Source organism: Haliotis rufescens, unplaced genomic scaffold, assembly GCF_023055435.1.
Source record: "Haliotis rufescens isolate VD_foot unplaced genomic scaffold, xgHalRufe1.0.p SCAF_60, whole genome shotgun sequence".
In the NCBI taxonomy this organism is placed as follows: domain Eukaryota; kingdom Metazoa; phylum Mollusca; class Gastropoda; order Lepetellida; family Haliotidae; genus Haliotis; species Haliotis rufescens.
Genome location: NW_025964335.1, coordinates 1,313,223 through 1,336,217, shown reverse-complemented (window position 1 = coordinate 1,336,217; position 22,995 = coordinate 1,313,223). Strand labels below are relative to the sequence as shown.

The window sequence follows — 22,995 nt, the reverse complement described above, 5'->3', positions numbered from 1 at the left end:
CCTCAGCACTGAGACAGACTTTAAGCTTTATACCACATTAATCAATATTGACCATTGGAGGAATAGAACGAGGTCTGATTTAAAATGAGAGAATGCAGTATCTGCTAGGCTAACACGAAAGTGAGTGTTTCTTGTACTGGGGACCTATTCCACCCTGGAATTCTCATGAGAGACAAGCATGGGGTACTGGGGACCTATTCTACCCTGGAATTCTCATGAGAGACAAGCATGGGGTACTGGGGACCTATTCTACCCTGGAATACTCATGAGAGACAAGCATGGGGTACTGGGGACCTATTCTACCCTGGAATTCTCACGAGAGACAAGCATGGGGTACTGGGGACCTATTCTACCCTGGAATTCTCATGAGTGACAAGCATGGGGTACTGGGGACCTATTCTACCCTGGAATTCTCACGAGAGACAAGCATGGGGTAATGGGGACCTATTCTACCCTGGAATTCTCACGAGAGACAAGCATGGGGTACTGGGGACCTATTCTACCCTGGAATACTCATGAGAGACAAGCATGGGGTACTGGGGACCTATTCCACCCTGGAATTCTCATGAGAGACAAGCATGGGGTACTGGGGACCTATTCTACCCTGGAATTCTCATGAGAGACAAGCATGGGGTACTGGGGACCTATTCTACCCTGGAATACTCATGAGAGACAAGCATGGGGTACTGGGGACCTATTCTACCCTGGAATTCTCACGAGAGACAAGCATGGGGTACTGGGGACCTATTCTACCCTGGAATTCTCATGAGAGACAAGCATGGGGTACTGGGGACCTATTCTACCCTGGAATTCTCACGAGAGACAAGCATGGGGTACTGGGGACCTATTCTACCCTGGAATTCTCACGAGAGACAAGCATGGGGTACTGGGGACCTATTCTATGCTGGAATACTCATGAGAGACAAGCATGGGGTACTGGGGACCTATTCTACCCTGGAATTCTCACGAGAGACAAGCATGGGGTACTGGGGACCTATTCTACCCTGGAATTCTCACGAGAGACAAGCATGGGGTACTGGGGACCTATTCCACCCTGGAATTCTCACGAGAGACAAGCATGGGGTACTGGGGACCTATTCCACCCTGGAATTCTCATGAGAGACAAGCATGGGGTACTGGGGACCTATTCTACCCTGGAATACTCATGAGAGACAAGCATGGGGTACTGGGGACCTATTCTACCCTGGAATTCTCATGAGAGACAAGCATGGGGTACTGGGGACCTATTCTACCCTGGAATTTTCATGAGAGACAAGCATGGGGTACTGGGGACCTATTCTACCCTGGAATACTCACGAGAGACAAGCATGGGGTACTGGGGACCTATTCTACTCTGGAATTCTCACGAGAGTCAAGCATGGGGTACTGGGGACCTATTCCACCCTGGAATTCTCACGAGAGACAAGCATGGGGTACTGGGGACCTATTCCACCCTGGAATTCTCATGAGAGACAAGCATGGGGTACTGGGGACCTATTCTACCCTGGAATACTCATGAGAGACAAGCATGGGGTACTGGGGACCTATTCTACCCTGGAATTCTCATGAGAGACAAGCATGGGGTACTGGGGACCTATTCTACCCTGGAATTCTCATGAGAGACAAGCATGGGGTACTGGGGACCTATTCTACCCTGGAATTCTCACGAGAGACAAGCATGGGGTACTGGGGACCTATTCTACCCTGGAATTCTCATGAGAGACAAGCATGGGGTACTGGGGACCTATTCTACCCTGGAATACTCATGAGAGACAAGCATGGGGTACTGGGGACCTATTCTACCCTGGAATTCTCATGAGAGACAAGCATGGGGTACTGGGGACCTATTCTACCCTGGAATTCTCATGAGAGACAAGCATGGGGTACTGGGGACCTATTCTACCCTGGAATTCTCATGAGAGACAAGCATGGGGTACTGGGGACCTATTCTACCCTGGAATACTCACGAGAGACAAGCATGGGGTACTGGGGACCTATTCTACCCTGGAATTCTCACGAGAGACAAGCATGGGGTACTGGGGACCTATTCTACCCTGGAATTCTCATGAGAGACAAGCATGGGGTACTGGGGACCTATTCTACCCTGGAATTCTCATGAGAGACAAGCATGGGGTACTGGGGACCTATTCTACCCTGGAATACTCATGAGAGACAAGCATGGGGTACTGGGGACCTATTCTACCCCATGAATTCTCATGAGAGACAAGCATGGGGTACTGGGGACCTATTCTACCCTGGAATTCTCATGAGAGACAAGCATGGGGTACTGGGGACCTATTCTACCCTGGAATTCTCATGAGAGACAAGCATGGGGTACTGGGGACCTATTCTACCCTGGAATTCTCATGAGAGACAAGCATGGGGTACTGGGGACCTATTCTACCCTGGAATTCTCATGAGAGACAAGCATGGGGTACTGGGGACCTATTCTACCCTGGAATTCTCATGAGAGACAAGCATGGGGTACTGGGGACCTATTCTACCCTGGAATTCTCATGAGAGACAAGCATGGGGTACTGGGGACCTATTCTACCCTGGAATTCTCATGAGAGACAAGCATGGGGTACTGGGGACCTATTCTACCCTGGAATTCTCATGAGAGACAAGCATGGGGTACTGGGGACCTATTCCACCCTGGAATTCTCATGAAAGACAAGCATGGGGTACTGGGGACCTATTTTAGTCTGGAGTACTCATGAGAGACAAGCACTGGGTACTGGGGACCTATTCTACCCTGGAACTCTCATGAGAGACAAGCATGGACGTCTGGGAACCTATTCTATGCTGTAATTCTAATTTGGGGACAAGCATGGGGTCCTGGGGACCTATTCTACCCTGGAAACCTCATGAGAGACAACTATGGGCTACTGGGGACCTATTCTACCCTGGAATACTCGTGAGAGACAAGCATGGGGTACTGGGGACCTATTCTACCCCGGAATACTCATGAGAGACAAGCATGGGGTACTGGGGACCTTTTCTACCCTGGAATATTCATGAGAGACAAGCATGGGGTACTGGGGTCCTATTTTAGTCTGGAGTACTCATGAGAGACAAGCATGGGGTACTTGGGACCTATTCTATGCTGGAATACTCATGAGAGACAAGCATGGGGTACTGGGGACCTATTCTACCCTGGAATTCTCATGAGAGACAAGCATGGGGTACTGGGGACCTATTCTACCCTGGAATTCTCACGAGAGACAAGCATGGGGTACTGGGGACCTATTCCACCCTGGAATTCTCACGAGAGACAAGCATGGGGTACTGGGGACCTATTCCACCCTGGAATTCTCATGAGAGACAAGCATGGGGTACTGGGGACCTATTCTACCCTGGAATACTCATGAGAGACAAGCATGGGGTACTGGGGACCTATTCTACCCTGGAATTCTCATGAGAGACAAGCATGGGGTACTGGGGACTTATTCTACCCTGGAATTTTCATGAGAGACAAGCATGGGGTACTGGGGACCTATTCTACCCTGGAATACTCACGAGAGACAAGCATGGGGTACTGGGGACCTATTCTACTCTGGAATTCTCACGAGAGACAAGCATGGGGTACTGGGGACCTATTCCACCCTGGAATTCTCACGAGAGACAAGCATGGGGTACTGGGGACCTATTCCACCCTGGAATTCTCATGAGAGACAAGCATGGGGTACTGGGGACCTATTCTACCCTGGAATACTCATGAGAGACAAGCATGGGGTACTGGGGACCTATTCTACCCTGGAATTCTCATGAGAGACAAGCATGGGGTACTGGGGACCTATTCTACCCTGGAATTCTCATGAGAGACAAGCATGGGGTACTGGGGACCTATTCTACCCTGGAATTCTCACGAGAGACAAGCATGGGGTACTGGGGACCTATTCTACCCTGGAATTCTCATGAGAGACAAGCATGGGGTACTGGGGACCTATTCTACCCTGGAATACTCATGAGAGACAAGCATGGGGTACTGGGGACCTATTCTACCCTGGAATTCTCATGAGAGACAAGCATGGGGTACTGGGGACCTATTCTACCCTGGAATTCTCATGAGAGACAAGCATGGGGTACTGGGGACCTATTCTACCCTGGAATTCTCATGAGAGACAAGCACTGGGTACTGGGGACCTATTCTACCCTGGAACTCTCATGAGAGACAAGCATGGACGTCTGGGAACCTATTCTATGCTGTAATTCTAATTTGGGGACAAGCATGGGGTCCTGGGGACCTATTCTACCCTGGAAACCTCATGAGAGACAACTATGGGCTACTGGGGACCTATTCTACCCTGGAATACTCGTGAGAGACAAGCATGGGGTACTGGGGACCTATTCTACCCCGGAATACTCATGAGAGACAAGCATGGGGTACTGGGGACCTTTTCTACCCTGGAATATTCATGAGAGACAAGCATGGGGTACTGGGGTCCTATTTTAGTCTGGAGTACTCATGAGAGACAAGCATGGGGTACTTGGGACCTATTCTATGCTGGAATACTCATGAGAGACAAGCATGGGGTACTGGGGACCTATTCTACCCTGGAATTCTCATGAGAGACAAGCATGGGGTACTGGGGACCTATTCTACCCTGGAATTCTCATGAAAGACAAGCATGGGGTACTGGGGACCTATTCCACCCTGGAATTCTCATGAAAGACAAGCATGGGGTACTGGGGACCTATTTTAGTCTGGAGTACTCATGAGAGACAAGCACTGGGTACTGGGGACATATTCTACCCTGGAATTCTCATGAGAGACAAGCATGGACGTCTGGGAACCTATTCTATGCTGTAATTCTAATTTGGGGACAAGCATGGGGTCCTGGGGACCTATTCTACCCTGGAATATTCATGAGAGACAAGCATGGGGTACTGGGGTCCTATTTTAGTCTGGAGTACTCATGAGAGACAAGCATGGGGTACTGGGGACCTATTCTACCCTGGAATTCTCATGAGAGACAAGCATGGGGTACTGGGGACCTATTCTACCCTGGAATTCTCATGAGAGACAAGCATGGGGTACTGGGGACCTTTTCTACCCTGGAATATTCATGAGAGACAAGCATGGGGTACTGGGGTCCTATTTTAGTCTGGAGTACTCATGAGAGACAAGCATGGGGTACTGGGGACCTATTCTACCCTGGAATTCTCATGAGAGACAAGCATGGGGTACTGGGGACCTATTCTACCCTGGAATTCTCATGAGAGACAAGCATGGGGTACTGGGGAACTATTCTATGCTGGAATACTCATGAGAGACATGCATGGGGTAATGGGGACCTATTCTACCCTGGAATTCTCATGAGAGACAAGCATGGGGTACTGGGGACCTATTCTACCCTGGAATACTCATGAGAGACAAGCATGGGGTACTGGGGACCTATTCTATGCTGGAATACTCATGAGAGACAAGCATGGGGTACTGGGGAACTATTCTATGCTGGAATACTCATGAGAGACAAGCATGGGGTACTGGGAAACTATTCTATGCTGGAATACTCATGAGAGACAAGCATGGGGTACTGGGGACCTATTCTATGCTGGAATACTCATGAGAGACAAGCATGGGGTACTGGGGACCTATTCTACCCTGGAATACTCATGAGAGACAAGCATGGGGTACTGGGGACCTATTCTATGCTGGAATACTCATGAGAGACAAGCATGGGGTACTGGGGACCTATTCTACCCTGGAATACTCATGAGAGACAAGCATGGGGTACTGGGGACCTATTCTATGCTGGAATACTCATGAGAGACAAGCAGGGGGTACTGGGGACCTATTTTACCCTGGAATTCTCATGAGAGACAAGCATGGGGTACTGGGGACCTATTCTACCCTGGAATTCTCATGAGAGACAAGCATGGGGTACTGGGGAATTATTCTACCCTGGAATACTCATGAGAGACATGCATGGGGTAATGGGGACCTATTCTACCCTGGAATTCTCATGAGAGACAAGCATGGGGTACTGGGGACCTATTCTACCCTGGAATACTCATGAGAGACAAGCATGGGGTACTGGGGACCTATTCTATGCTGGAATACTCATGAGAGACAAGCATGGGGTACTGGGGAACTATTCTATGCTGGAATACTCATGAGAGACAAGCATGGGGTACTGGGGAACTATTCTATGCTGGAATACTCATGAGAGACAAGCATGGGGTACTGGGGACCTATTCTATGCTGGAATACTCATGAGAGACAAGCATGGGGTACTGGGGACCTATTCTACCCTGGAATACTCATGAGAGACAAGCATGGGGTACTGGGGACCTATTCTATGCTGGAATACTCATGAGAGACAAGCATGGGGTACTGGGGACCTATTCTACCCTGGAATACTCATGAGAGACAAGCATGGGGTACTGGGGACCTATTCTATGCTGGAATACTCATGAGAGACAAGCAGGGGGTACTGGGGACCTATTTTACCCTGGAATTCTCATGAGAGACAAGCATGGGGTACTGGGGACCTATTCTACCCTGGAATCCTCATGAGAGACAAGCATGGGGTACTGGGGACCTATTCCACCCTGGAATCCTCATGAGAGACAAGCATGGGGTACTGGGGACCTATTCTATGCTGGAATACTCATGAGAGACAAGCATGGGGTACTGGGAACCTATTCTATGCTGGAATACTCATGAGAGACAAGCATGGGGTACTGGGGACCTATTCTATGCTGGAATACTCATGAGAGACAAGCATGGGGTACTGGGGACCTATTCTACCCTGGAATACTCATGAGAGACAAGCATGGGGTACTGGGGACCTATTCTATGCTGGAATACTCATGAGAGACAAGCATTGGGTACTGGGGACCTATTTTACCCTGGAATACTCATGAGAGACAAGCATGGCGTACTGGGGACCTATTCTACCCTGGAAATCTCATGAGAGACAAGCATGGACGTCTGGGAACCTATTCTATGCTGGAATTCTAATTTGGGGACAAGCATGGGGTACTGGGGACCTATTCTACCCTGGAATTGTAATGGGTATGTTTCTTGCTTTGTAATTCTCATTTTTGGACATAATAATATAACAGTTAATGTTTCAGACATAAATGTCTACGACACCAGTGTACCTCGCCTATTTACTGTTACTTTCATGCACATCGCAAGAGGAAGGGACAAAATAAGGAGGAGAAAGAGGAGAATTTCTTCCAAAATGTCAAAAATTCATAAACAAAATCAGCAGAAAACATTTTCACAGTATGGAGTATTACTGTCACTGAATCTGGTGAGGGATACACAGAATAGCACTGAACGAATGAAACAACAAAATTGTACCAAAAATAATTCATCTTAAAAAGAAAGAAGATTATTTAAAAGTGAATTTACTGTAATCAACTTATACGTATGTGAACACATTACACTGAAACAATACATAGCATTGCAGTCTGCGTTAACCTACCTATACTTACAAATAGAAATCCTGTCTACGTATGACTTCTACTGACTTGAAGCATTGACAATGCCACTTCTTAGGATACAAATACAAGTCACAAGAAACAACTATTGAGAATAAAGGGAGGTAACTACTGTCTGCACCACCGGAAAGGGGGGTAAGTATTGTCTGCACAAATTGAAAGGGAGGTAACTACTGTATCGTGAAAGGGAGGTAACTACTGTCTCTTGAAAGGGAGGTAACTACTGTCTGCATCAGCAAAGTCATAATTAACTCTGTTCATCATCCCAAATTTCTAAATCTTAATAATTGCCACCATACAATTCAGTACACAATTTCTGCAAAGCTGATAAAATCTTTAATAAGTTTCAAATATAAATGTTCATATTTTCAAAGGAAAGACATATTCAGGAAGATGTTTTAGTAACTGGAACAGATAAACTTGTACCTGGAGGATAAACAATGACAATTTCACATAGCGAATCAGGGAGAAAGACAAAATATTTACATTTCTTTCTTTTTCAGACATTTGAAGAAACAGTTTCTTGCATATATATGTATTTTGTCAGATATATCACAGGGAATATTTTGTCACTAGCCCACTAGGCGATAGGGGAAATATATACTACTCAACATTTGCTAAGGACCAAAATAGTCATCTTTAGTCAAAGGTGTGTATGGTCCTTAGCAAATGTTGAGTAATATGTGTGTTTTCACTATTCTGGCAAGCAAATAGTTTAGGTGCAATACTACTGTCGCATTAAGAAAACAGCGTGGCAAAAATGAGTCAAAGAAAGTGTGGCGTCTTTAACAGCTCCCTCCCGTTATTCTCAGCAGTGGACGGCGGAGTGAGACTACTGCGAAACAGCAACTACGAGGCCGACGGCCAGTTGAGCTAGGGTTACCTGGAGGGACACCAGTATCGGCTCTCTGTTCTGACCGCTGACCCACTCGTCTGCGGACAGCGAGGGAATGGTGCTGGCAGTCGGGGGGAAGATGTCTTCCTGGAACTGCTCTGACTGAAAACATGAAACATCAATCTAGAAATTGACAACCATAGATGTCTAAGGGGCTGGGGTGGGGGTGAGGTGGTTGTGGGGTTGGGGGTGGGGGTGGTTGTGAGAGTGGTTTTGGGTTTAGGGTGTGGGGATTTTGGGCAATACTGTGGGTTTGGGGGTGTGGTGGTTTAGGGGTGGTTGTAAGTTTGGGGGTGTGGTAGTTAAGGGGTGGTTTAGGGGTAGTTGTAAATTTAGGGTGTGGTGGTTGTGGGTGTAGTGGTTGTGGGTGTGGTGGTTGTGGGTTTGGGGGTGTGGGTAGTTGTTGGGGCGTTAGTGGGTTTGAGGTGGGGGGTGGTTGTGGGGTGGTTGTGGGTTTGAGGTGTGGTGGTTGTGGGTTTGGGTGGTTTTTGGTTTGGGGGTGTGGGTAGTTGTTAGGGCGGTAGTGGGTTTGAGGTGGGGTGTGGTTAAGGGGGTGTCTCTGGGTTTGGGGGTGTGGGTAGTTGTTGGGACGGTAGTGGGTTTGGGGTGGGGGGTATGGGGGTGTGGTGGTTTAGGGGTGGTTGTGGGTTTGGGGGGTTGTGGGTTTGGGGGCTGTGGGTTTGGGGGTTGTGGGTTTGGGGGGACTGGTAATAAGGGGGGACTGGTAATATTTAGAGTTCTAAAGCCAGTAGGAACACTGAAAATTGTCTCTCTTACAGACCCTGGATGATATATTTAATAAAACAATCATCCCATTGTCAGCTCTAGCAGCCTGCATTTATTCCCTTTTCAGCTCTAGGCCTGAAATCAAAAGACTTGAGGGTTCCTATAATACTTGTGGGTTGCCTTGAAAAATTGTTTTCATTTCACCTTATAGAAAACTTAATTTTGGGAACAAAATTATAATGTTAGCCTGGTACTACATGGCTCTGACCTTTCTGGGAACAATCATGGACACGGGTTCCAGCAAGTTCTTGGCAGCGTGGATCTTGTAGAACCTCTGTATCTCACACTTTGTGACGTCACACCCCACCTTGGGCATCCGACCTGCACAACACACACACTGGCTTCAATTTTGATTTTTTTTTTGGTGAAAACTGTTCTATTGCAGAAGAAACTGTTGTAAATTTATTTGCAGTAATTGCCATTGGCAATAGCAAGTGCTGCCTTGCCAGGATTTGAACTGCAGTCAACGGCAGCGAGTGGAGCATTCTAGGATGGATTTGTACTGCATGTAGAGTAATTTAGAGTTATCTGCCCTTGTATATTTGTTTGTTGTTTAATGCTGCACTCAGCACTATTCCAGCTATATGACGGCAGTCAGTAAATTATCAAATCTGGACCAGACAATCCAGTGATTGACATCATAAGCATCAATCAATCTGCACAAATGGGATAAGATGACATGCATCAACCAAGTCAGCGAGCCTGACCACCTGATCCCGCAGGTTGCCTATTACGACAAGCATGGATTGCTGAAGACCTATTCTACCCCGGATCTTCATGGGCTACACCACTGAAATCCTGTTAATATGAACAGTATCAGATTAACCACACAAATTAGATAGTGAGTGAGTGAGTTGGGTTTAACACCGCTTTTAACAGTATTCCAGTTATATCGTGGCGTGTCAGCTTAATGTGAGAGGAAAGCCCGAAGTGGTAAACGTCTGAGACCTGCATCACTCCGGAGCATGGGTGAAACCCTCGAGCACAGGTATGGTGCTGACAAACCTAGAAACATAATCAGGGCGAACCCACAATCATAGGTTTCTGGCATGCCCAAGGGACACAACTCTGCACAGCACCTTAGACGACTGGGCAACCCGTGCCCCCCACAAATTAGATAAAGCATTGTAATGTTGTTTATATTTATGGAAGATTGTGTGTCTTCCAGATAAGGTGAGGTGTGAGGTGAAATGGGGTTTAACGTCGCGTCCAAGATTATTGCACTTATATAGCGACGTGCATGTACGTGTGTGTGTGTTTGTGTGGCTGCTTGTACTAGTCCGGACTGATGCCGATTTATAGTGCTAGCTCACTGAGATACCATGCCGCAGTTTAACATGAATACCCCACTCAGACTTGGTATACTGACTCCGAGCCGACCAGTCCTTGTTTTAGCCCCTTAATGCCGAGCGCCAGACAGGGTAACAACAGGTACCATCTTTTAACGTCTTTTGGTATGACGCGGTCTGGGATCGAACCCCAGACCTTCCGCTCTCCGGGCGGACGCTCTACCTCTAGACCACGGAGGCGGTCCTCTTCCGGATAACGGGGTCCAGACTAGGAGTGTACTACCATGATCAAACAAGACCAGTTGTCCTCCTTCTATAACTTACCAATTCCTTTCTGCGGTGACGAGGACATGTATTCGCTCAAGTAATGAAAGTACGACGAGTCGTCTGTGATCTCAAAGTACCTGATATTGCCATCCCCCTGAAACAATGACATTTATTTGATGTTAAGTGATTTCTGAAAAGATATCCTAGCAGGAGATACGTTGACTTAAGCTTAGAGATTGAGTGATTGGGTGGTTGAGTTTGGTTTAATGCCATTTTGGACTGTGTTTCAGTTATAGTAGAGTGTGCCAGCTTTGTTTCTTTGTTGTTTAACGCTGCACTCAGCAACATTCCAGCTATATGACGGCGGTCTGCAAATAATTGAGTCTGGACTAGACAATCCAGTGATTGACATCATGAACATCGATCCATGCAATTGGGATATGATGACATGCATCAAACAAGTCAGAGAGCCTGACCACCCGGTCCCGTTATTCTCCTCTTACGACAAGCATAGTCGCCTTTTACGGCAAGCATGGGTTGCTGAAGACCTATTCTACCCAGGTCTTCACGGGACCGGCTCTATGTGGGAGGTAAGCCCAAAGTGATGTAAGTCACGCTTACCAATTTGATTAAATCCTAGAAATATAATCAAGGCTATCCGGGATTCCAACCCACATTCATAGGTTCCTGGTCCACCTTAGAGACACAACTCTATACAGCAAATTGTGATGCCTTAGAGTGAGTGAGTGAATTGGGTTTAACGCCGCTTTTAACAGTATTACAGTTATATCGCGGCGTGTCAGCTTCATGTGGGAAGAAAGCTCGAAGTGATGCAGGTCTTAGACGTTGACCTCTTCGGTGAAACCCACAAGCACGAGTACGGTGCTGACAAACCTAGAAACATAATCAAGGCAAACCGGGATTCGAACCCACTATCATAGGCTCCTGGCTACCCAAGGGATGCAACTCTGCACAGCGAACCGTGGCTGACGACTTGGCAACTCGTGCCCCCGTGGTGCCATAGTGAGTGAGTATGGTTTTACGCCTCTTTTAGCAATATTCCAGCAATATCTCGGCGGGGGACACCAGAAATGGGCTTCACACATTGTACCCATGTCGGGAATCGAACCCGGGTCTTCGGCGTGACGAGCGAACGCTTTAACCACTAGGCTACCCGACCGCCCCTGTGGTGCCATAGACAATTGGACAACACAAATCGAGGTTCTGGACATAGATACCACAGGGAAACACAAACAAAACACATTTTCAATTAATAAATGTGCAATAAATTTAATTTAACATTTTTTGTGTTAACACAAACTCTAAAGCAGTTATTTTGCCGAAGAAATTTTTTTTAACAAATATCTTTTCACAAATTGTACTCATTAAGTCAATTGAACCTGTGTCCCTTATCTGAAAGTATCACAACTAGGTTTGTTTGTTACATCCATCACATACCTTCCCTGCTAAAAACACCACCCGCACGTCTGGGTCGTAGTAAGGCTGTATAACTCCATTGGAACAGTCGATGCCATCTATTCTCTGTGCAGTTGTCATGTTCCTCTGAAAACACCAAACATACTTTCTATCAAGGCTTGCCGGGAAACTAGAATCTTTATTTAGTTTTTGTTTAACGATGCACTCAGCAATATTCCAGCTATATAACGTTTGTCTGTAAAAACTAATCAAGTCTGAAACAGACAATCCAGTGATTGATTTATTGAGTGAATATAGTTTTACGCCGCTTTAAACAATATTCCAGCAATATTACGACAGGGGGACACCAGAAATGGGCTTCACACATTGTACCCATGTGAGGAATCGAATCTGAGTCTTCACGTGACGATTGAAATCTTTAACCACAAGACTACCCCACCGCCTCAAGAGATTGAAAGCATGACAGTTCAATATCAGGTTACGATGAAAACACAATCAGACAACTATCAACCTGATCCAAAATTAGTCGCCTTCATCATTTTGTCTTTTACATCACATATTATCCATGTCCCAACCAGACCTAAATAGGATACCTCTTACCAGTGTTCGAAATACCTGCCTGCCCGACCGTCCGAGACGGGTTGATTTCAACTCGGGCTGCCAGATTTTCAAATTCAAGGCAAATTCAAATTTCATATTCTAAATATTTCCCGATGATAAGCATTAATTCACATGTAAAGATGAATGATAAAATGTAACCAAAAAGAAACCCCGTTAGCTTATCCTGAGAAACATATGATTATAGTGGGCAGGCGGGTTTTGGTCAGGGCTGGCAAGTATTTCAGGTAGCCAGTCCAGTGGACTGGCTGAAATGTTTGGGAGTTTCATACCCTGCTCTTACATAAAAAAATATCAGCGTCCCATATCATCAGGTTATGATGACAATTTGCCATGTCTCAGTGAATGACATCCCGATCCAAATTAGTCATCTGTTATATGATATTTAACTCTAAAAACCATCTAAATGTCCATCTATTTCTGCCCCTGTCTGTCTGTCTATTTCTGCCCCTGTCTGTCTGTCTGTCTATTTCTACCCCTGTCTGTCTGTCTGTCTGTCTGTCTATTTCTACCCCTGTCTGTCTGTCTGTCTGTCTATTTCTGCCCCTGTCTGTCTGTCTGTCTATTTCTACCCCTCAGAGCAATACCGTCTGTACTCACAATGTCCCAGACTGCTAGTTGCCGGTCACACTGTCTGTCTATTTCTACCCCTCAGAGCAATACCGTCTGTACTCACAATGTCCCAGACTGCTAGTTGCCGATCACACTGTCTGTCTATTTCTACCCCTCAGAGCAATACCGTCTGTACTCACAATGTCCCAGACTGCTAGTTGCCGATCACACTGTCTGTCTATTTCTACCCCTCAGAGCAATACTGTCTGTACTCACAATGTCCCAGACTGCTAGTTGCCGATCACACTGTCTGTCTATTTCTACCCCTCAGAGCAATACTGTCTGTACTCACAATGTCCCAGACTGCTAGTTGCCGGTCACACTGTCTGTCTATTTCTACCCCTCAGAGCAATACTGTCTGTACTCACAATGTCCCAGACTGCTAGTTGCCGATCACACTGTCTGTCTATTTCTACCCCTCAGAGCAATACTGTCTGTACTCACAATGTCCCAGACTGCTAGTTGCCGATCACACTGTCTGTCTATTTCTACCCTCAGAGCAATACTGTCTGTACTCACAATGTCCCAGACTGCTAGTTGCCGATCACACTGTCTGTCTATTTCTACCCCTCAGAGCAATACTGTCTGTACTCACAATGTCCCAGACTGCTAGTTGCCGATCACACTGTCTGTCTATTTCTACCCCTCAGAGCAATACTGTCTGTACTCACAATGTCCCAGACTGCTAGTTGCCGATCACACTGTCTGTCTATTTCTACCCCTCAGAGCAATACTGTCTGTACTCACAATGTCCCAGACTGCTAGTTGCCGATCACACTGTCTGTCTATTTCTACCCCTCAGAGCAATACTGTCTGTACTCACAATGTCCCAGACTGCTAGTTGCCGATCACACTGTCTGTCTATTTCTACCCCTCAGAGCAATACTGTCTGTACTCACAATGTCCCAGACTGCTAGTTGCCGATCACACTGTCTGTCTATTTCTACCCCTCAGAGCAATACTGTCTGTACTCACAATGTCCCAGACTGCTAGTTGCCGATCACACTGTCTGTCTATTTCTACCCCTCAGAGCAATACTGTCTGTACTCACAATGTCCCAGACTGCTAGTTGCCGATCACACTGTCTGTCTATTTCTACCCCCTCAGAGCAATACTGTCTGTACTCACAATGTCCCAGACTGCTAGTTGCCGGTCACACTGTCTGTCTATTTCTACCCCTCAGAGCAATACTGTCTGTACTCACAATGTCCCAGACTGCTAGTTGCCGATCACACTGTCTGTCTATTTCTACCCCTCAGAGCAATACTGTCTGTACTCACAATGTCCCAGACTGCTAGTTGCCGGTCACACTGTCTGTCTATTTCTACCCCTCAGAGCAATACTGTCTGTACTCACAATGTCCCAGACTGCTAGTTGCCGATCACACTGTCTGTCTATTTCTACCCCTCAGAGCAATACTGTCTGTACTCACAATGTCCCAGACTGCTAGTTGCCGATCACACTGTCTGTCTATTTCTACCCCTCAGAGCAATACTGTCTGTACTCACAATGTCCCAGACTGCTAGTTGCCGGTCACACTGTCTGTCTATTTCTACCCCTCAGAGCAATACTGTCTGTACTCACAATGTCCCAGACTGCTAGTTGCCGGATCACACTGTCTGTCTATTTCTACCCCTCAGAGCAATACTGTCTGTACTCACAATGTCCCAGACTGCTAGTTGCCGATCACACTGTCTGTCTATTTCTACCCCTCAGAGCAATACTGTCTGTACTCACAATGTCCCAGACTGCTAGTTGCCGATCACACTGTCTGTCTATTTCTACCCCTCAGAGCAATACTGTCTGTACTCACAATGTCCCAGACTGCTAGTTGCCGATCACACTGTCTGTCTATTTCTACCCCTCAGAGCAATACTGTCTGTACTCACAATGTCCCAGACTGCTAGTTGCCGATCACACTGTCTGTCTATTTCTACCCCTCAGAGCAATACTGTCTGTACTCACAATGTCCCAGACTGCTAGTTGCCGATCACACTGTCTGTCTATTTCTACCCCTCAGAGCAATACTGTCTGTACTCACAATGTCCCAGACTGCTAGTTGCCGATCACACTGTCTGTCTATTTCTACCCCTCAGAGCAATACTGTCTGTACTCACAATGTCCCAGACTGCTAGTTGCCGATCACACTGTCTGTCTATTTCTACCCCTCAGAGCAATACTGTCTGTACTCACAATGTCCCAGACTGCTAGTTGCCGATCACACTGTCTGTCTATTTCTACCCCTCAGAGCAATACTGTCTGTACTCACAATGTCCCAGACTGCTAGTTGCCGATCACACTGTCTGTCTATTTCTACCCCTCAGAGCAATACTGTCTGTACTCACAATGTCCCAGACTGCTAGTTGCCGATCACACTGTCTGTCTATTTCTACCCCTCAGAGCAATACTGTCTGTACTCACAATGTCCCAGACTGCTAGTTGCCGATCACACTGTCTGTCTATTTCTACCCCTCAGAGCAATACTGTCTGTACTCACAATGTCCCAGACTGCTAGTTGCCGATCACACTGTCTGTCTATTTCTACCCCTCAGAGCAATACTGTCTGTACTCACAATGTCCCAGACTGCTAGTTGCCGGTCACACTGTCTGTCTATTTCTACCCCTCAGAGCAATACTGTCTGTACTCACAATGTCCCAGACTGCTAGTTGCCGATCACACTGTCTGTCTATTTCTACCCCTCAGAGCAATACTGTCTGTACTCACAATGTCCCAGACTGCTAGTTGCCGATCACACTGTCTGTCTATTTCTACCCCTCAGAGCAATACTGTCTGTACTCACAATGTCCCAGACTGCTAGTTGCCGATCACACTGTCTGTCTATTTCTACCCCTCAGAGCAATACTGTCTGTACTCACAATGTCCCAGACTGCTAGTTGCCGATCACACTGTCTGTCTATTTCTACCCCTCAGAGCAATACTGTCTGTACTCACAATGTCCCAGACTGCTAGTTGCCGGTCACACTGTCTGTCTATTTCTACCCCTCAGAGCAATACTGTCTGTACTCACAATGTCCCAGACTGCTAGTTGCCGGTCACACTGTCTGTCTATTTCTACCCCTCAGAGCAATACTGTCTGTACTCACAATGTCCCAGACTGCTAGTTGCCGATCACACTGTCTGTCTATTTCTACCCCTCAGAGCAATACTGTCTGTACTCACAATGTCCCAGACTGCTAGTTGCCGATCACACTGTCTGTCTATTTCTACCCCTCAGAGCAATACTGTCTGTACTCACAATGTCCCAGACTGCTAGTTGCCGATCACACTGTCTGTCTATTTCTACCCCTCAGAGCAATACTGTCTGTACTCACAATGTCCCAGACTGCTAGTTGCCGATCACACTGTCTGTCTATTTCTACCCCTCAGAGCAATACTGTCTGTACTCACAATGTCCCAGACTGCTAGTTGCCGATCACACTGTCTGTCTATTTCTACCCCTCAGAGCAATACTGTCTGTACTCACAATGTCCCAGACTGCTAGTTGCCGATCACACTGTCTGTCTATTTCTACCCCTCAGAGCAATACTGTCTGTACTCACAATGTCCCAGACTGCTAGTTGCCGATCACACTGTCTGTCTATTTCTACCCCTCAGAGCAATACTGTCTGTACTCACAATGTCCCAGACTGCTAGTTGCCGATCACACTGTCTGTCTATTTCTACCCCTCAGAGCAATACTGTCTGTACTCACAATGTCCCAGACTGCTAGTTGCCGGTCACACTGTCTGTCTATTTCTACCCCTCAGAGCAATACTGTCTGTACTCACAATGTCCCAGACTGCTAGTTGCCGATCACACTGTCTGTCTATTTCTACCCCTCAGAGCAATACTGTCTGTACTCACAATGTCCCAGACTGCTAGTTGCCGGTCACACTGTCTGTCTATTTCTACCCCTCAGAGCAATACTGTCTGTACTCACAATGTCCCAGACTGCTAGTTGCCGATCACACTGTCTGTCTATTTCTACCCCTCAGAGCAATACTGTCTGTACTCACAATGTCCCAGACTGCTAGTTGCCGGTCACACTGTCTGTCTATTTCTACCCCTCAGAGCAATACTGTCTGTGTACTCACAATGTCCCAGACTGCTAGTTGCCGGTCACACTGTCTGTCTATTTCTACCCCTCAGAGCAATACTGTCTGTACTCACAATGTCCCAGACTGCTAGTTGCCGATCACACTGTCTGTCTATTTCTACCCCTCAGAGCAATACTGTCTGTACTCACAATGTCCCAGACTGCTAGTTGCCGATCACACTGTCTGTCTATTTCTACCCCTCAGAGCAATACTGTCTGTACTCACAATGTCCCAGACTGCTAGTTGCCGATCACACTGTCTGTCTATTTCTACCCCTCAGAGCAATACTGTCTGTACTCACAATGTCCCAGACTGCTAGTTGCCGATCACACTGTCTGTCTATTTCTACCCCTCAGAGCAATACTGTCTGTACTCACAATGTCCCAGACTGCTAGTTGCCGATCACACTGTCTGTCTATTTCTACCCCTCAGAGCAATACTGTCTGTACTCACAATGTCCCAGACTGCTAGTTGCCGATCACACTGTCTGTCTATTTCTACCCCTCAGAGCAATACTGGTCTGTACTCACAATGTCCCAGACTGCTAGTTGCCGATCACACTGTCTGTCTATTTCTACCCCTCAGAGCAATACTGTCTGTACTCACAATGTCCCAGACTGCTAGTTGCCGATCACACTGTCTGTCTATTTCTACCCCTCAGAGCAATACTGTCTGTACTCACAATGTCCCAGACTGCTAGTTGCCGATCACACTGTCTGTCTATTTCTACCCCTCAGAGCAATACTGTCTGTACTCACAATGTCCCAGACTGCTAGTTGCCGGTCACACTGTCTGTCTATTTCTACCCCTCAGAGCAATACTGTCTGTACTCACAATGTCCCAGACTGCTAGTTGCCGATCACACTGTCTGTCTATTTCTACCCCTCAGAGCAATACTGTCTGTACTCACAATGTCCCAGACTGCTAGTTGCCGGTCACACTGTCTGTCTATTTCTACCCCTCAGAGCAATACTGTCTGTACTCACAATGTCCCAGACTGCTAGTTGCCGATCACACTGTCTGTCTATTTCTACCCCTCAGAGCAATACTGTCTGTACTCACAATGTCCCAGACTGCTAGTTGCCGATCACACTGTCTGTCTATTTCTACCCCTCAGAGCAATACTGTCTGTACTCACAATGTCCCAGACTGCTAGTTGCCGGATCACACTGTCTGTCTATTTCTACCCCTCAGAGCAATACTGTCTGTACTCACAATGTCCCAGACTGCTAGTTGCCGATCACACTGTCTGTCTATTTCTACCCCTCAGAGCAATACTGTCTGTACTCACAATGTCCCAGACTGCTAGTTGCCGATCACACTGTCTGTCTATTTCTACCCCTCAGAGCAATACTGTCTGTACTCACAATGTCCCAGACTGCTAGTTGCCGATCACACTGTCTGTCTATTTCTACCCCTCAGAGCAATACTGTCTGTACTCACAATGTCCCAGGACTGCTAGTTGCCGATCACACTGTCTGTCTATTTCTACCCCTCAGAGCAATACTGTCTGTACTCACAATGTCCCAGACTGCTAGTTGCCGATCACACTGTCTGTCTATTTCTACCCCTCAGAGCAATACTGTCTGTACTCACAATGTCCCAGACTGCTAGTTGCCGATCACACTGTCTGTCTATTTCTACCCCTCAGAGCAATACTGTCTGTACTCACAATGTCCCAGACTGCTAGTTGCCGATCACACTGTCTGTCTATTTCTACCCCTCAGAGCAATACTGTCTGTACTCACAATGTCCAGACTGCTAGTTGCCGATCACACTGTCTGTCTATTTCTACCCCTCAGAGCAATACTGTCTGTACTCACAATGTCCCAGACTGCTAGTTGCCGATCACACTGTCTGTCTATTTCTACCCCTCAGAGCAATACTGTCTGTACTCACAATGTCCCAGACTGCTAGTTGCCGATCACACTGTCTGTCTATTTCTACCCCTCAGAGCAATACTGTCTGTACTCACAATGTCCCAGACTGCTAGTTGCCGATCACACTGTCTGTCTATTTCTACCCCTCAGAGCAATACTGTCTGTACTCACAATGTCCCAGACTGCTAGTTGCCGGTCACACTGTCTGTCTATTTCTACCCCTCAGAGCAATACTGTCTGTACTCACAATGTCCCAGACTGCTAGTTGCCGATCACACTGTCTGTCTATTTCTACCCCTCAGAGCAATACTGTCTGTACTCACAATGTCCCAGACTGCTAGTTGCCGATCACACTGTCTGTCTATTTCTACCCCTCAGAGCAATACTGTCTGTACTCACAATGTCCCAGACTGCTAGTTGCCGATCACACTGTCTGTCTATTTCTACCCCTCAGAGCAATACTGTCTGTACTCACAATGTCCCAGACTGCTAGTTGCCGATCACACTGTCTGTCTATTTCTACCCCTCAGAGCAATACTGTCTGTACTCACAATGTCCCAGACTGCTAGTTGCCGGTCACACTGTCTGTCTATTTCTACCCCTCAGAGCAATACTGTCTGTACTCACAATGTCCCAGACTGCTAGTTGCCGATCACACTGTCTGTCTATTTCTACCCCTCAGAGCAATACTGTCTGTACTCACAATGTCCCAGACTGCTAGTTGCCGATCACACTGTCTGTCTATTTCTACCCCTCAGAGCAATACTGTCTGTACTCACAATGTCCCAGACTGCTAGTTGCCGATCACACTGTCTGTCTATTTCTACCCCTCAGAGCAATACTGTCTGTACTCACAATGTCCCAGACTGCTAGTTGCCGATCACACTGTCTGTCTATTTCTACCCCTCAGAGCAATACTGTCTGTACTCACAATGTCCCAGACTGCTAGTTGCCGATCACACTGTCTGTCTATTTCTACCCCTCAGAGCAATACTGTCTGTACTCACAATGTCCCAGACTGCTAGTTGCCGATCACACTGTCTGTCTATTTCTACCCCTCAGAGCAATACTGTCTGTACTCACAATGTCCCAGACTGCTAGTTGCCGATCACACTGTCTGTCTATTTCTACCCCTCAGAGCAATACTGTCTGTACTCACAATGTCCCAGACTGCTAGTTGCCGATCACACTGTCTGTCTATTTCTACCCCTCAGAGCAATACTGTCTGTACTCACAATGTCCCAGACTGCTAGTTGCCGTCACACTGTCTGTCTATTTCTACCCCTCAGAGCAATACTGTCTGTACTCACAATGTCCCAGACTGCTAGTTGCCGATCACACTGTCTGTCTATTTCTACCCCTCAGAGCAATACTGTCTGTACTCACAATGTCCCAGACTGCTAGTTGCCGATCACACTGTCTGTCTATTTCTACCCCTCAGAGCAATACTGTCTGTACTCACAATGTCCCAGACTGCTAGTTGCCGATCACACTGTCTGTCTATTTCTACCCCTCAGAGCAATACTGTCTGTACTCACAATGTCCCAGACTGCTAGTTGCCGATCACACTGTCTGTCTATTTCTACCCCTCAGAGCAATACTGTCTGTACTCACAATGTCCCAGACTGCTAGTTGCCGATCACACTGTCTGTCTATTTCTACCCCTCAGAGCAATACTGTCTGTACTCACAATGTCCCAGACTGCTAGTTGCCGATCACACTGTCTGTCTATTTCTACCCCTCAGAGCAATACTGTCTGTACTCACAATGTCCCAGACTGCTAGTTGCCGATCACACTGTCTGTCTATTTCTACCCCTCAGAGCAATACTGTCTGTACTCACAATGTCCCAGACTGCTAGTTGCCGATCACACTGTCTGTCTATTTCTACCCCTCAGAGCAATACTGTCTGTACTCACAATGTCCCAGACTGCTAGTTGCCGATCACACTGTCTGTCTATTTCTACCCCTCAGAGCAATACTGTCTGTACTCACAATGTCCCAGACTGCTAGTTGCCGATCACACTGTCTGTCTATTTCTACCCCTCAGAGCAATACTGTCTGTACTCACAATGTCCCAGACTGCTAGTTGCCGATCACACTGTCTGTCTATTTCTACCCCTCAGAGCAATACTGTCTGTACTCACAATGTCCCAGACTGCTAGTTGCCGATCACACTGTCTGTCTATTTCTACCCCTCAGAGCAATACTGTCTGTACTCACAATGTCCCAGACTGCTAGTTGCCGATCACACTGTCTGTCTATTTCTACCCCTCAGAGCAATACTGTCTGTACTCACAATGTCCCAGACTGCTAGTTGCCGATCACACTGTCTGTCTATTTCTACCCCTCAGAGCAATACTGTCTGTACTCACAATGTCCCAGACTGCTAGTTGCCGATCACACTGTCTGTCTATTTCTACCCCTCAGAGCAATACTGTCTGTACTCACAATGTCCCAGACTGCTAGTTGCCGATCACACTGTCTGTCTATTTCTACCCCTCAGAGCAATACTGTCTGTACTCACAATGTCCCAGACTGCTAGTTGCCGATCACACTGTCTGTCTATTTCTACCCCTCAGAGCAATACTGTCTGTACTCACAATGTCCCAGACTGCTAGTTGCCGATCACACTGTCTGTCTATTTCTACCCCTCAGAGCAATACTGTCTGTACTCACAATGTCCCAGACTGCTAGTTGCCGATCACACTGTCTGTCTATTTCTACCCCTCAGAGCAATACTGTCTGTACTCACAATGTCCCAGACTGCTAGTTGCCGATCACACTGTCTGTCTATTTCTACCCCTCAGAGCAATACTGTCTGTACTCACAATGTCCCAGACTGCTAGTTGCCGATCACACTGTCTGTCTATTTCTACCCCTCAGAGCAATACTGTCTGTACTCACAATGTCCCAGACTGCTAGTTGCCGATCACACTGTCTGTCTATTTCTACCCCTCAGAGCAATACTGTCTGTACTCACAATGTCCCAGACTGCTAGTTGCCGATCACACTGTCTGTCTATTTCTACCCCTCAGAGCAATACTGTCTGTACTCACAATGTCCCAGACTGCTAGTTGCCGATCACACTGTCTGTCTATTTCTACCCCTCAGAGCAATACTGTCTGTACTCACAATGTCCCAGACTGCTAGTTGCCGGTCACACTGTCTGTCTATTTCTACCCCTCAGAGCAATACTGTCTGTACTCACAATGTCCCAGACTGCTAGTTGCCGATCACACTGTCTGTCTATTTCTACCCCTCAGAGCAATACTGTCTGTACTCACAATGTCCCAGACTGCTAGTTGCCGATCACACTGTCTGTCTATTTCTACCCCTCAGAGCAATACTGTCTGTACTCACAATGTCCCAGACTGCTAGTTGCCGATCACACTGTCTGTCTATTTCTACCCCTCAGAGCAATACTGTCTGTACTCACAATGTCCCAGACTGCTAGTTGCCGATCACACTGTCTGTCTATTTCTACCCCTCAGAGCAATACTGTCTGTACTCACAATGTCCCAGACTGCTAGTTGCCGATCACACTGTCTGTCTATTTCTACCCCTCAGAGCAATACTGTCTGTACTCACAATGTCCCAGACTGCTAGTTGCCGATCACACTGTCTGTCTATTTCTACCCCTCAGAGCAATACTG

The 22,995-nt window shown here is 47.0% G+C and overlaps 1 protein-coding gene across 11 annotated transcripts in view; it reads right to left on the bottom strand.

The window, feature by feature from the left end:
- Positions 1 to 22,995, bottom strand: part of LOC124140769 (coronin-2B-like) — a 146,036-nt gene that overhangs the window by 31,186 nt on the left and 91,855 nt on the right. For all 11 annotated transcript variants that reach the window (XM_046508503.2, XM_046508502.2, XM_046508505.2 and 8 more), the window contains 4 exons: positions 12,154 to 12,258; positions 10,753 to 10,849; positions 9,348 to 9,460; positions 8,342 to 8,455 (listed from right to left, as the gene is read on the bottom strand). In XM_046508503.2, coding sequence (XP_046364459.2) covers positions 8,342 to 8,455; positions 9,348 to 9,460; positions 10,753 to 10,849; positions 12,154 to 12,258 — 429 coding nt within the window. The remainder of the gene's footprint in view (positions 1 to 8,341; positions 8,456 to 9,347; positions 9,461 to 10,752; positions 10,850 to 12,153; positions 12,259 to 22,995) is intronic.